The 13173-nt window shown below is 38.9% G+C and overlaps 1 protein-coding gene across 1 annotated transcript in view; it reads left to right on the forward strand.

The window, feature by feature from the left end:
• Positions 1 to 13173, forward strand: part of SNTB2 (syntrophin beta 2) — a gene marked incomplete at its 5' end in the record, with an annotated part of 92455 nt that overhangs the window by 66749 nt on the left and 12533 nt on the right. The window contains one exon of the mRNA XM_082676545.1: positions 12138 to 12334. Within this exon, the coding sequence (XP_082532671.1) occupies positions 12138 to 12334 (197 nt within the window). The remainder of the gene's footprint in view (positions 1 to 12137; positions 12335 to 13173) is intronic.

Below are 13173 nucleotides of genomic sequence, written 5' to 3' on the forward strand. Positions count from 1 at the left end.
CCATTTTTTCACTTGAAAAAACAACTGGCTGACACACTGTGGCTGGTCAGACTTGGGTATTTGTTAGACATTTTTTTTCCTAAAATAACCAAAATGAATTTGTCATTTAAGGAAAACACTGATGGTATTTGTTAACAATTATAAATTTCTAGCTTTCAAACAAAAATTAGAATTCTGGAAAACTAGTATCTGTCTCTGTGAGTTTGATAGCTTCCCAATACTTAAAGACTTGTCTGATGAGATCATTGGTGATACTAGCAAATGTGACTTTTTGCTATAATAAAATGCTTTTAACATTTGGAAAATGTGCATAACTCAATGAAAAAATATATTCCAAATGACCAATACATGATGCTACAAAATCATGCAAGGGTAAGAAAGATCTATTCAAGCTGCAAGAGAGACCAAAGGATTTTTAATGTAACAGGATATGAAAACTTTATTGATAAGTTTTCAGATACTACATTGCAACTAACCTTTAAGAATCCGCTGTTGAGTTTTGGTTTGGTAGACAGAAAGATAACCACAATTATCTGAAAAGGCTATAAATACTCCTTCCTTGTCCAACTGCCTAGCTGTGTGAGGCTTGGCATACTTAAACTGCATACTGCAGCAGAATGCAGAAGCACATATAAGAATTCAGCTCTCTTTTATTGTGCTGGATATTAAAGAGATTTGCAAAAAATTTAAAACAATGCTACTCTTCACATTAATGTTTTGTTGTTGTTTGGGAAAATATTATTTTAATAAAAATAAGTTATTTATATTAACATCTAACCGGTTTGTTATTTTTTATTTTTAAATGAATTAATATTTTAAAAATTTCTCAGGGCTTCCCTGGTGGCGCAGTGGTTGAGAGTCCGTCTGCCGATGCAGGGGACATGGGTTCGTGCCCTGGTCCGGGAAGATCCCACATGCCGCAGAGCGGCTAGGCCCGTGAGCCATGGCCGCTGAGCCTGCGCGTCCGGAGCCTGTGCTCCGCAACGGGAGAGGCCACAAGAGTGAGAGGCCCGCGTACCGCAAAAAAAAAAAAAAAAAATTCTCAGTTTTAATTTCTCATTATAGTAAATATCAATAAATATAATCCATATGAAGAAAAGTGTTTTGGAGTACTCAGTAGTTTTTAAACACTTTTTTAAAAAAATAAATTACTTTATTTATTTTTATTTTTGGCTGCGTTGGGTCTTTGTTGCTAAGCGTGGGCTCTCTCCAGTTGCAGCGAGCAGGGGCTACTCTTCATTGGGGAGCGAGGGCTTCTCATTGTGGTGGCTTCTCTTGTTGGGAGCATGGGCTCTAGGTGCGCGGGCTTCAGTAGTTGTGGCACATGGGCTCCGCAGTTGTGACTAGCGGGCTCTAGAGCACAGGCTCAGTAGTTGTGGTGCACGGACTTAGTTGCTCCGCGGCATGTGGGATCTTCCCGGACCAGGGCTTGAACCCGTGTCTCCTGTATTGGCAGGAGGATTCCTAACCACTGTGCCACCAGGGAAGCCCCCTCAGTTTTTAAGAGTGTTGAAGTGTCCTCAACAAAGGGTCCTCCTTTGTTGAAGACCAAAAAGTTGGCAAACCATTAGTTTTGTGCTTCTTAACTGTGGCTACACATTTGAATCATCTGGAGAACTTATAGTAAAATAAGGTTGACTGGGCCCCACCCTAGACCAGTTAAATCTGAATGTTTGAGGATGGGAGCCAGACATCAGTAATATTTAAAAGCTGTGCACCAGGTGATTCTAGTGTAGAGCCAGGGTTGAGAACTATAGTAATTAACTTGGCTAAACCAGTTGGTAGATTAGAAGAAACTGCCTTTTCCTTGAGAGACACAGGCTTGTCTTTTATCTGAACCAGTAATGACTCCCTGGCAATGAAAGGAAATGTGAAGGAGCATCCATTTACTCTTAGATGTCATCTGTTCAGGTTACTGCTAGAGGAGTAAGAAGGAACCAGCAAATTTGTAGAAAAATATTACAGGTATACAGCCTACAATGAAGCTAAGAAGAAGCCATTTTATTTATTTATCTTTGGTATACATTTCTCATCCAAGTTTTTAAAAATCCTATGTGGGAAACATTATCTGCTGAGTGATTCCTTATAGTGAGGTAGTGTGTTCTGTTATACTGATCTACTTCGACTTGTTAAAAATAGGGAAAATATTTTTGGAAGAAGTGAATAAATTAAACTATATTAAGTGGTTGTCATGAAACAAAGTGTTGAATAGTTTAATGACTTTAAAGAGAACTGCTTTCTCCTCTTCTTTCCATATGTATACTTCACTGTTACTTTTTTAGCAGCTTTATTGTGATATAAGTCACATACCATACAGTTCACCCATTTAAAGTAGAAAGTTTAATGGTTTTTAATATGTTCAAAGAGTTACAATCAATATTAGGACACTTTCATCACCCCAAAAAGAAACTCCTTACCCGTTAGTAGTCACTCTTCATTTTCCCCTCCCCCAGGCCTAAGCAACCACAAATCTACTTTCTGGCTCTGTAGATTTGGCCTATTCTGAACATTGCATATATGTGGGATCATGTTACATAGCCCTTTATGTGTGACTTCTTTCACTTTGTGTAATGTTTTCAAGGTTTATCCACGTTGGAGCACGTGTCACAACTTCATTCCTTTTCAAGGCTTAATGATATTCCATTGTATGGATATAGCACATTCATCAGTTGATGGCCATTTGAGTTATTTCCACTTTTTTGACTAGACTGTTATGAATAATGCTGCTATAACACTCAGGTACAACTTTTTGTGTGAAGATATGGTTTTTTTGTTTTTTTGGCTATGTTGGGTCTTCATTGCTGTGCGTGGACTTTCTCTAGTCGTGGTGAGCGGTGCATGGGCTTCTCATTGCGGTGGCTTCTCTTGTAGCGGAGCATGAGCTCTAGGCGAGCAGGCTTCAGTAGTTGTGGCACGTGGACTCAGTAGTTGTGGCACGTAGGCTCAGTAGTTGTGGCTCACGGGCTCTAGAGCACAGGCTCAGCAGTTGTGGAGCTCGGGCTTAGTTGCTCCGCAGCATGTGGGATCTTCCCGGACCAGGGCTCAAACCCATGTCCCCTGCACTGGCAGGAGGATTTTTAACCACTGCACCACCAGGGAAGTCCCTCTTTTCACTTTCTTGATAGTGTCATCTGAAGCACAGAAGTTTTTAATTTTGATGAAGTCCAATTTATCAGCCTTATATCGCTTGCATTTTTTGTGTTATATCTAAGAAGGCTTTCCCTAATCCAATGTCACAAAGACTTAATCCTATGTTCTCTTCTAAAAGTTTTATAGTTTTAGCTCTACATTTCATTCTTTTATACAAATGAAGTCAGTTTTTGTATATGGTGTGAAGTAGTGGTCAAACTTTATTCTTTTGCATATGAAAATCCAATTATCACAGTACCATTTATTGAAAAGACTTCTTTCTCCATTGAAGTCCCTTGACATCCTTGTCAAAAATCAGTTGATCGTAAATGTGAGGGTTTATTTCTGGACTCTCAATTTTATAGTTTAGTGGTAAGTTTTGAAATCAGAAGTGTGAGTCCTCTAACTTTGTTCTTTTTCAAGATTATTTTGGCAATTCAGAATCCCTGGCATTTACCTATGGATTTTAGGGTCAGTTTGTCAATTTCTGCAAACAAACAAACAAAAAAAGATGAAATTCTGATAGGCATTTCATTGACTCTGTAGATCAATCTAGGGAGTATTGCCATCTTAAAAATATTGTCTTCCGATCCATGATACAGGATATCTTTTTATTTATTTAGGTTTTCTTTTATTTCTTTCAGCAATGTTTTTTAGTTTTCAGAATACAAGTTTTATACTTCTTTCACTAAATTTATTCTTAAGTAGTATTAAATTTTAATGCTATTGTAAATGAATTTTCTTAATTTTCTTTTTGGATTGTTCATTGCTAGTGTATTCCATCAATACACTGATTTTTATATCTTGATCTTATATCCTACAATCTTGCTCAACTTGTTTATTATTCTAATAGGTTTTTAGTAGATTCCTTAGGACTTTCTATGTACAAGATATTGTCATCTGCAAACAAGGGATAGTTTTTACCACTTCCTTTCCATTCTAGGTGCCTTTTATTTCATTTTCTTGCCTAATTGCTCTGGCCAGACTCGCCAGTAAAATATTTATTTATTTATTTATGTAGCTTTTTTTTTTTGCGGTACGCGGGCCTCTCACTGTTGTGGCCTCTCCCGTTGTGGAGCACAGGCTCCGGACGCGCAGGCTCAGCGGCCATGGCTCACAGGCTCAGCTGCTCCGCAGCATGTGGGATCTTCCCAGACTGGGGCACAAACCCGTGTCCCCTGCATTGGCAGGTGGACTCTCAACCACTGCGTCACCAGGGAAGCCCTGTATGTATCGTTTTGACTGTGCTGTGCAGCTTGCAGGATCTTAGTTCCCCAACCAGGGATTGAACCCAGGCCACAGCAGTGAAAGTGCTGAGTCCTAACCAGTGGACCGCCACAGAATTCCCTCCAGTACAATTTTTTTTTCAATTTATTTTTGGCTGTATTGGGTCTTAGTTGCTGCTCACGGGCTTTCTCTAGTTGCAGCGGGTGGGAGCTACTCTCTGTTGCGATGCGCGTGCTTCTCATTGCAGTGGCTTCTCTTACTGCCGAGCACAGACTTGAGGCGCACAGGCCTCAGTAGTTATGGCTCGTGGGCTCTAGAGTGCAAGCTCAGTAGTTGTGGCACACAGGCTTAGTTGCTCCGCGGCATGTGGGATCTTCCTGGACCAGGGCTCGAACATGTTTCCCTGCATTGGCAGGCAAATTCTTATCCACTGCACCACCAGGGACGTCCGCAGTACAATTTTTAATAGAAGTAGCGTAAGCAGGCATCCTTGTCTTTTTCCTGTTCTTAGGGGGAAAACATTGAATCTTTTACCATTAAGTATGATGTTAGCTGTGGGGTTTTTTTAATAGATAAACTGATATCCAGGTGAGGAAGTTCCCTTCTATTTTCATCCTGGAAAGGTTTTGGATTTGTTAAAATGTTTTTTCCATGTCTGTTACAGTGATCATGTGGGTTCTGTCCTTTAGTCTATTTATATGGTTTTACTTATCAATTTATCAGTCAATTTAAAAATAATTTTTTAAATCAAATTAATTTGTAAGTCAATTACAATATCGATTTTTGGATATTAAACCAACCTTGCACTTCTGAGATAAATCTTATTTGGTCATGCTGGATTCAATTTGCTAATAATTTGATGGGGATTGGCCTCATAGAAAGAGTTGGGAGGTATTCCCACCTCTTCTATTTTTTTGGAAGACTTTATAAAGAATTGGCATTGATTCTTCTTTAAATATTTGGTAGAATTCATTAGCAAAGCCATCTGGGATTAAGATTTTCTTTGTTGCAAGTTTTTCACTGTTAGTTGAAGGGATTTTTAAAATATGTTTTAAACCAGTGGTCCCCAACCTTTTTGGCACCAGGGACTGGTTTTGTGGAAGACATTTTTCCATGGACTGGGTGGGGGTGGGCGGGGTGGGGATGGTTAAGGTGGTAATGCAAGCAATGAGGAATGAGTGGCACATGAAGCTCTGTTCTTTCCCTTTTATCTGAAAATAGTTTTTAGTTCATGAATGTCACATTTCTTAGCTTTGATCTTGAAACCCTGTTCTCATGAACATCTCATGGGGAAGAATATGTATGACATATGATAGAAACTCTAAGGGTCTTTCTTGCTTATGTTTCCCAATGTTTTTTCTCTTCTCTACTTTTTTTCATTGCTGTCCCATACTTGATTTGAATCTTCTCCCTAAAATGCTTAGCTCAATCTCTCATTTTCTTACATCTAAAAGTATTTCAAGGGGCGTTATTACTTATCCCCCCCTAAATGAGTTGGAACTCACTTTTTTTTTGGCCACACTGTGCAGTCTGTGGGATCTTAGTTCCCCAACCAGGGATTGAACCCACGCCACAGCAGTGAAAGTGCTGAGTCCTAACCACTGGATCGCCAGGGGGTTCCTAGACCTCACTTAAAAAAAAAAAAAATTATTTATTTATTTGGTTGCACCGGGTCTTAGTTGTGGCAGGCAGCCTCCTTAGTTGTGGCAGGCAGGCTCCTTAGTTGGGGCAGGCGGGCTCCTTAGTTGCAGCAGGCAGGCTCCTTAGTTACAGCTCACCAGCTCCTTAGTTGCGGCATGAGGGCTCCTTAGTTGTGGCATGCAAACTCTTAGTTGTGGCATGCATGTGGGATCTAGTTCCCTGATCAGGGATTGAACCCAGGCCCCCTGCATTGGGAGTGTGGAGTCTTATCCACTGTGCAACCAGGGAAGTCCCTAGAACTCACTTTTTAAAGTAAAAAGATGGCACATCATTTTTTTTTTTAATGTAGTAGAGTAGTATCATATTTTAAGTGAATGGGAGTCAAGAGTTGTAACCAAGTAGTTCCAAAGTTTTCTTTTTATGGCTGAATAATATTCCATTGTATGGATGTACCACATTTTGTTTATCCACTTATCAGTTGATGGACATTTGGACTATTTCTACTTTTTGGCTATTATGAATAATACTGCTATGAACACTTGTGAACAAATTTTTATACTAATAGATGTTTTTATTTCTCCTGGGTGTATACCTAGGAGTGGGATTGTTGGATCATATGGTAACATTTTTAACTTTTGGAGGAACCAGTCAATTTTTTAAAAAAATCACTGTGAAATTATAAATTTAATATCCATTGTAGTTTGTCCTTGTTGATGCTCAAAAATGGTCCTATCTTTAGCCAATGGTAGCTCTTCAGGTGGACTTCTCAGCCTTTTTGACAGGACTTTTATATAAAAGTGTTTGAGAATTGCCATATTATCCATTATGATACAATACTCTGGACTTAACTTGTGTATTTTCTGCTCTAGATCTGACATTTTCCAAGAAGCCTCACTTTTTTTTTTTCTTTTGAGGGGATGGAGGTTCAATTTGGGCACTAACTACATTTGTTGCTATTGGATTAGTTATTGTTTATAGGCCTTTGTTGATGGACAGAGGTAGGAAGTATGTATAAGTGTATATATATACATATATATATTTTTTAAACATAAAATACATCGTTGAGTTCACACTGATAGTCCATTTCAAGTTTGAGACTACAGTGTAATCACTTAACGTCTTCTATCTTACATCTGGTTTTCCTTTTTCCCATATCCAGAATTGCAGATCTTAAGGACACCAGAGATGATCACATTAGAACATCCCATAATTGCTCATTTGCTTTATCCCACGTTACATATCAGAATAGTGCTACTATTATTACTACTACAACATTATCACCAACAGTATAATTACTGAAAGTAGTTGAAAAAAATTTTTTGCAGCTCCTTTTTTTGTACTTTTTTAGTGGTTTCTCCTGCTTCTGTCAGTTCTCCACTAAACTCCCTGTCCGCACTTTCTTATTCCCCTTTGTTGATCTCTACTTATCTTACAGATTTCTTTTTTCTTTTCTTTTTTTTTTTGGCCCGCACCATGCCAAAAGAAAAAAAAGGGATCTTAGTTCCCTGACCAGAGATTGAACCTCGGGCCCCCTGCATTGGAAACGCAGAGTCTTAACCACTGGACCGCCAGGGAAGTCCCCTGGATTTCTAAACATTGGCTTATTTCAGGGCTCAGATCTCTTCTCTATCAACTACCCTGTCCCTCTGGTGATTGTATCTGATACCATAGCTTGAAATATCTCTTTTACACTGACAACTCCCAAATTTATATCTCCAGACAGAATTACAGACTTATATTCTGACTGCCTATTTAACACATCATTTGCATATTTATGATCACTAGGAAGCAAACTCTGTAGCAAAAGTAACATAAAATAATAAAATAGGTGTTTTTTTCTTTCTTATGTAAAAGAAAACAGCCGTCCTTAGCAAGAGGCTTCTACCCTTCAAGGTTGCCTCATGGCTCAAGATGGTTACTGGAAGCTTTAGCCATAATATCCAAATTGTAGGCAGGAGGAAGAAGAGGAAAAGGACAGAAGGGGCACATACCTGCTGCCTTGTTCTCCAGTTGTGGGGCTTTTCTGGTAATCCTATCCATTAACAGCTTGCAATTCATTGGACGTCTCTTTCTTCAAAGAAGTTTGGGAAATACTCTTTTATCTGTGCATGTTGTCATTCAGGATAAAGGCAGCTTTCTATTTCTAAGGAAGAATGAGAAAACGAATATTGAATAGGCAAGTAGAGTTTTAAGAGTTCTTTGTCGGGACTTCCGTGGTGGTGCAGTGGTGAAGAATCTGCCTGCCAATGCAGGGGACACAGGTTCGATCCCTGGTCTGAGAAGATCCCACATGCTGCGGAGCAACTAAGCGTGTACGCCACAACTACTAAGCCTGCACTCTAGAGCCCACAAGCCACGACTACTGAGCCCTTGTGCCACAACTACTGAAGCCCGTATGCCTAGAGCTTGTGCTGCGCAACAAGAGAAGCCTTCACAATGAGAAGCCCACGCACTGCAACGAAGAGTGGCCCCCACTCACCACAACTAGAGAAAGCCCACGTGCACAGCAACGAGGATCCAATGCAGCCAGAAATATAATTAATTATTTTTTTTTAAAAGTGATCTCTTAAAAAAAAAAGTTCTTTGTGTATTTTGGATACAGTCCTTTACCAGGTATATGTTTTCATAAATTTTCTTCTACTTTGTGACTTGTCTTTTCATTCTCTTAACAGTGTTTTTCAAAGAGCAAATGTTTTTAATTAATGAAGTCCAACTTAATCATTTTTTTCCTTTATGGATCATGCTTTTGGTGTTGTATCTTTTTAGATTACTTAGATTTTCTGTTAAAATGTCTTCTTGAAGCTTTACACTATTACATTTTACGTTTAGCTCTAAGATCTATTTTGAGTTAATTTTTGGGAAGAGTGTAAGGTCTTCCAAAACAGAAAGCACCAGACCCAGATGAGTTCACTGGTGAATTCTACCAAACATTTAAGGAAGAAATTCCCTACAGTCTCTTTCAAAGAATTGAAGCAGAGGGAATACTTCCTGACTCATTCTATGAGACTAGCATTATGCTAATACCAAAACCAGCAAAAGACATTATAAGAAAAATACAGACCAATATCTCTCATGAGCATAGATGTAAAAATCCTCAAAATGATACTATCAAATCTAATCCAAAAAAGTATGAAAAGAATTATACATCACAACCAAGTGGGATTTATTTTCGATATGCAAGGCTGGTTCAACATTTGAAAATCAATTTGTGTAGGGACTTCCCTGGTGGTCCAGTGGTTAAGACTCCACACTTCCACTGCAGGGGGCACGGGTTCGATCACTCATCAGGGGAATAAGATCCCACATGCTGCATGGTGTGACCACCCTGCCACAAAAAAAAGAAAAGAAAAGAAAATGAATTTGTGTAACCCATCACGTCAACAAACTGAAGAAGAAAAATCTTGTATCAGGAGATACAGGAAAAGCATTTGACAAAATGCAACACCCATTCATGATTAAAACTTTCAGTAAACTAAGAATAAATGGGAACATTCTCAACTTGATAATGACTACCTACAAAAAATCTACAGCTAACATCATACTTAATGATGAGAAACACAAAGCTTTTCCACTAAGATCAGGCCCAAGGCAAGGATGTTCCCCTCTTGCCACTCCTTTCGACATCATACTGCAAGTCCTTGCTAATCCAGTAAGGCAAGAAAAGGAAGTTAAAGGTATACAGATTGAAAAGGAAGACATAAAACTATCTTTGTTTTCAGAAGACATGATCAGCTATGTAGAAAATTGAAAAGAATTGGTAAAAAACTCCTGGAACTAATAAGCTCTTATAGCATGGTTGCAGGATACAAGATCAGTGGACAAAAGTCAATTACTTTCCTATATACTAACAATGAGCAAGTGGAATTTGAAATTAAAAACACAATGCCATTTACATTAGCATCCCCCCAAAATGAAATACTTAAATATAAATCTAACAAAATGTGTTCAAGATCTATATGAGGAAAACTCCAAAACTCTGATGAACAAAATCAAAGAAGAACTAAATAAATAGATATTCATTGTTCATGGATAGGAAGACAATATTTTCAAGACGTCAGTTTTTCCCAAATTGCTCTATAGATTCAATGCAATCCCAGTCAGAATTTTAGCAAGTTATTTTATGGATATTGACAAACTGATTCTAAAGTTTATATGGAGAGGCAAAAGACCCAGACACACAAAATTGAAGAACAACACAAAATTGAACAAACACAAAATTGGAGAACAAAGTTGGAGGACTGATGTTACCCAACTTCAAGACTTACTATAAAGCTGCAGTAATCAAGACAGTGTAGTGTTGATGAAAGAACAGACAAATATATAGATCAGTGAAACAGAATAGAGAGCTCAGAAATAGACCTTTGTAAATATCATCAACTGATCTTTGACAAAGGAGCAAAGGCGCTACAATGGAACAAATACAGTCTTTTTCAATGAATCCTGCTGGAACAACTAGATATCCACATGTAAAAAAATTTTGCCCTTCACCAGAATTAACTCAAAATGGATCATAGACCTAAGTGTAAATTGCAAAACTATAAAACTCCTAGATGGTAACAGGAGAAAACTTAGATGACCTTGGGTATTATAATGGCTTTTTTTAGATACAACACCGAAGACATGATTTATGAAAGAAATAATTATAAGCTGGACTTCATTAAAACTAAAAATTTCTGTTCTGTGAAAGACAGTGTCAAAGAATTAGAAGAGAAGGCACAGACTAGGAAAAAATATTCACAAAAGACACATCAGATAAATGACTGTTATCCAAAATAATACAAAGAGCTATTGAAGCTCAACAGTAAGAAAACAAACAACTTGGGAATTCCCTGGCCGTCCAGTGGTTAGGACTCCATGTTTCCACTGCAGGGTGCATGGGTTCGATCCCTGGTCGGGGAACTAAGATGCTGCAAGCCACGCGGCACAGGCTAAAGAAAAAAAAAAAGAATGAAAACAAACAACTTCATTAAAAAATGGGCCAATGACAACATGAATACACGCCCCACCAAAGAAAATATACAGATCGCAAATAAGAATATGAAAATATGTTTCACATCACATATCATCAGGGAAATGCAAATTAAAACAACGAGATACTACTACACACTTATTAGAATAGCCAGTATCCGGTGCACTGACAACACCAAACACTGGCGAGGATTTGGAGCAACAGGAACTCTCATACAATGCTGGTGGGAATGCAAAATGGTACAGCCAGTTTGACAGAGTTTGGTGGTCTCTTACAAACATTTTCTTACCATACAGCCCAGATATTCCACTCCTTGGTTTACCCAAGGCAGTTGAAAAATTATATTTAAAAAAAACCTATACAAAGATGTTTATAGCCACTTTATTCTTTTTTTTTTAATTGATGTATAGTTGATTTGCAATGTGTTAGTTTATGATATACTCAGCTTTATTCTTTTTTTTTTTTTTGCGGTACGTGGGCCTCTCACTGTTGTGGCGTCTCTCGTTGCGGAGCACAGGCTCCGGACGCACAGGCTCAGCGGCCATGGCTCACGGGCCCAGCCACTCCGCAGCATGTGGGATCTTCCCGGACCGGGGCACGAACCTGTGTCCCCTGCATCGGCAGGCGGACTCTCAACCACTGCGCCACCAGGGAAGCCCTTAATCAAAATTGAATCTTTTTTTGATACGCATGGCCTCTTGGGAGCATAAAAAAAGCTAATGGGAAACTGGGGCCTTGGGCCATCCAGCCTAGTGTTCTGCCTGTGACACCAGGGGGTCATTTTATGGGAAAACAGAATGATATCTACTTCAAAGACTATACTCTTGTTTTGAAATATACTTATCTAAAAACTGCTGATGGGGCTTCCCTGGTGGAGCAGCGGTTGAGAGTATGCCTGCCGATGCAGGGGACACGGGTTCGTGCCCCGGTCCGGGAAGATCCCACATGCCGCGGAGCGCCTAGGACCGTGAGCCATGGCCGCTGAGCCTGCGCGTCCAGAGCCTGTGCTCCGCAACGGGAGAGGCCACAAGAGTGAGAGGCCCGCGTACCACAAAAAAAAAAAAAAAAATGCTGATGGCTTTTATAATTTCTGCTTATTAATCAGCATAAATTGCTGACATTTTCCTCTGACAGTGCATTAATTACCTTTGATCTTTGTTTGTGGTTCTAGGTTGGTTCATTCTGGCTCCGGATGTCGATCACCCTCACTTGGATCTGACCTTACATTTGCTACCAGGACAGGCTCTCGGCAGGGCATTGAGATGCATCTCTTCCGGGTGGAGACGCATCGGGATCTATCGACCTGGACCCGGATACTTGTTCAGGGTTGCCATGCTGCTGCTGAGCTGATCAAGGAAGTCTCTCTAGGTATAGATCCTAGCATTTCATTTCTAATAGTAATTAAATGGAACTGTTATACTTTGTTTTAAAGTAAGAACCATTATCCTGTATGCCAGACTTAAAAATATTCTGAAATAAGGCACCTTAAAGTGATCACGATGGAAAGAAACTGGGTTTCTCTGTTTCGGTAGCAAAGTTTTCATAAGCTTTTTACATGGCTCTGAACACATTTACAACACTCTCTGTACAACATGGTAGTTTTACTGTTCATTATTTAAATCTTTATAGTGTAAGTACTCATTTACTAAATACTAGGTGCATTGACCCTCTAGTTAAGAAGATTTGGAACATGGATAGACACTCTTAAAAATATGAGCATCTGGCAAAGCTTATAGCTGTAGAAAAGTAAAGAGAATTTGGAATAGGAGTCTCTCTTCCAAAGTTTGAAAATGTGTTGCCCAGTAGGTACTGAAATAAGCATCTAAAGGAAATAAGCCTCATGGTCTCTTTCCATTGTTGAAGTGCCCTCTTGTGGCTTGTCTATATGAATTTGGAAGTGTGGTTTCATACATGTATATTTGTGTATATGGTTATGTATAGATATTTCCAGATTGCTTTTCATTTTAACAAGAACAGAGAGTAGTCAAAATGAAGACACAGTTACAGTTTCTAATATAGTTTTAGTTACTTTGAATATCTTGATTGCAAGTTGGTTTACTTAGTTTTGCTCCTGTTTTCTACGTATTTTGTTTTATAAACCTAGTTTTACAGAATTTATACAAAAAGAGAAAATGTTTTGAGAGCAGAATGTCTTTTGATTTATATTCCTTTCCATTGCTTTTGGAAAGTTAGGGATCTCCATGGCT

The sequence above is a fragment of the Grampus griseus genome, assembly GCF_964374135.1.
Source record: "Grampus griseus genome assembly, chromosome: 19".
NCBI lineage: Eukaryota > Metazoa > Chordata > Mammalia > Artiodactyla > Delphinidae > Grampus > Grampus griseus.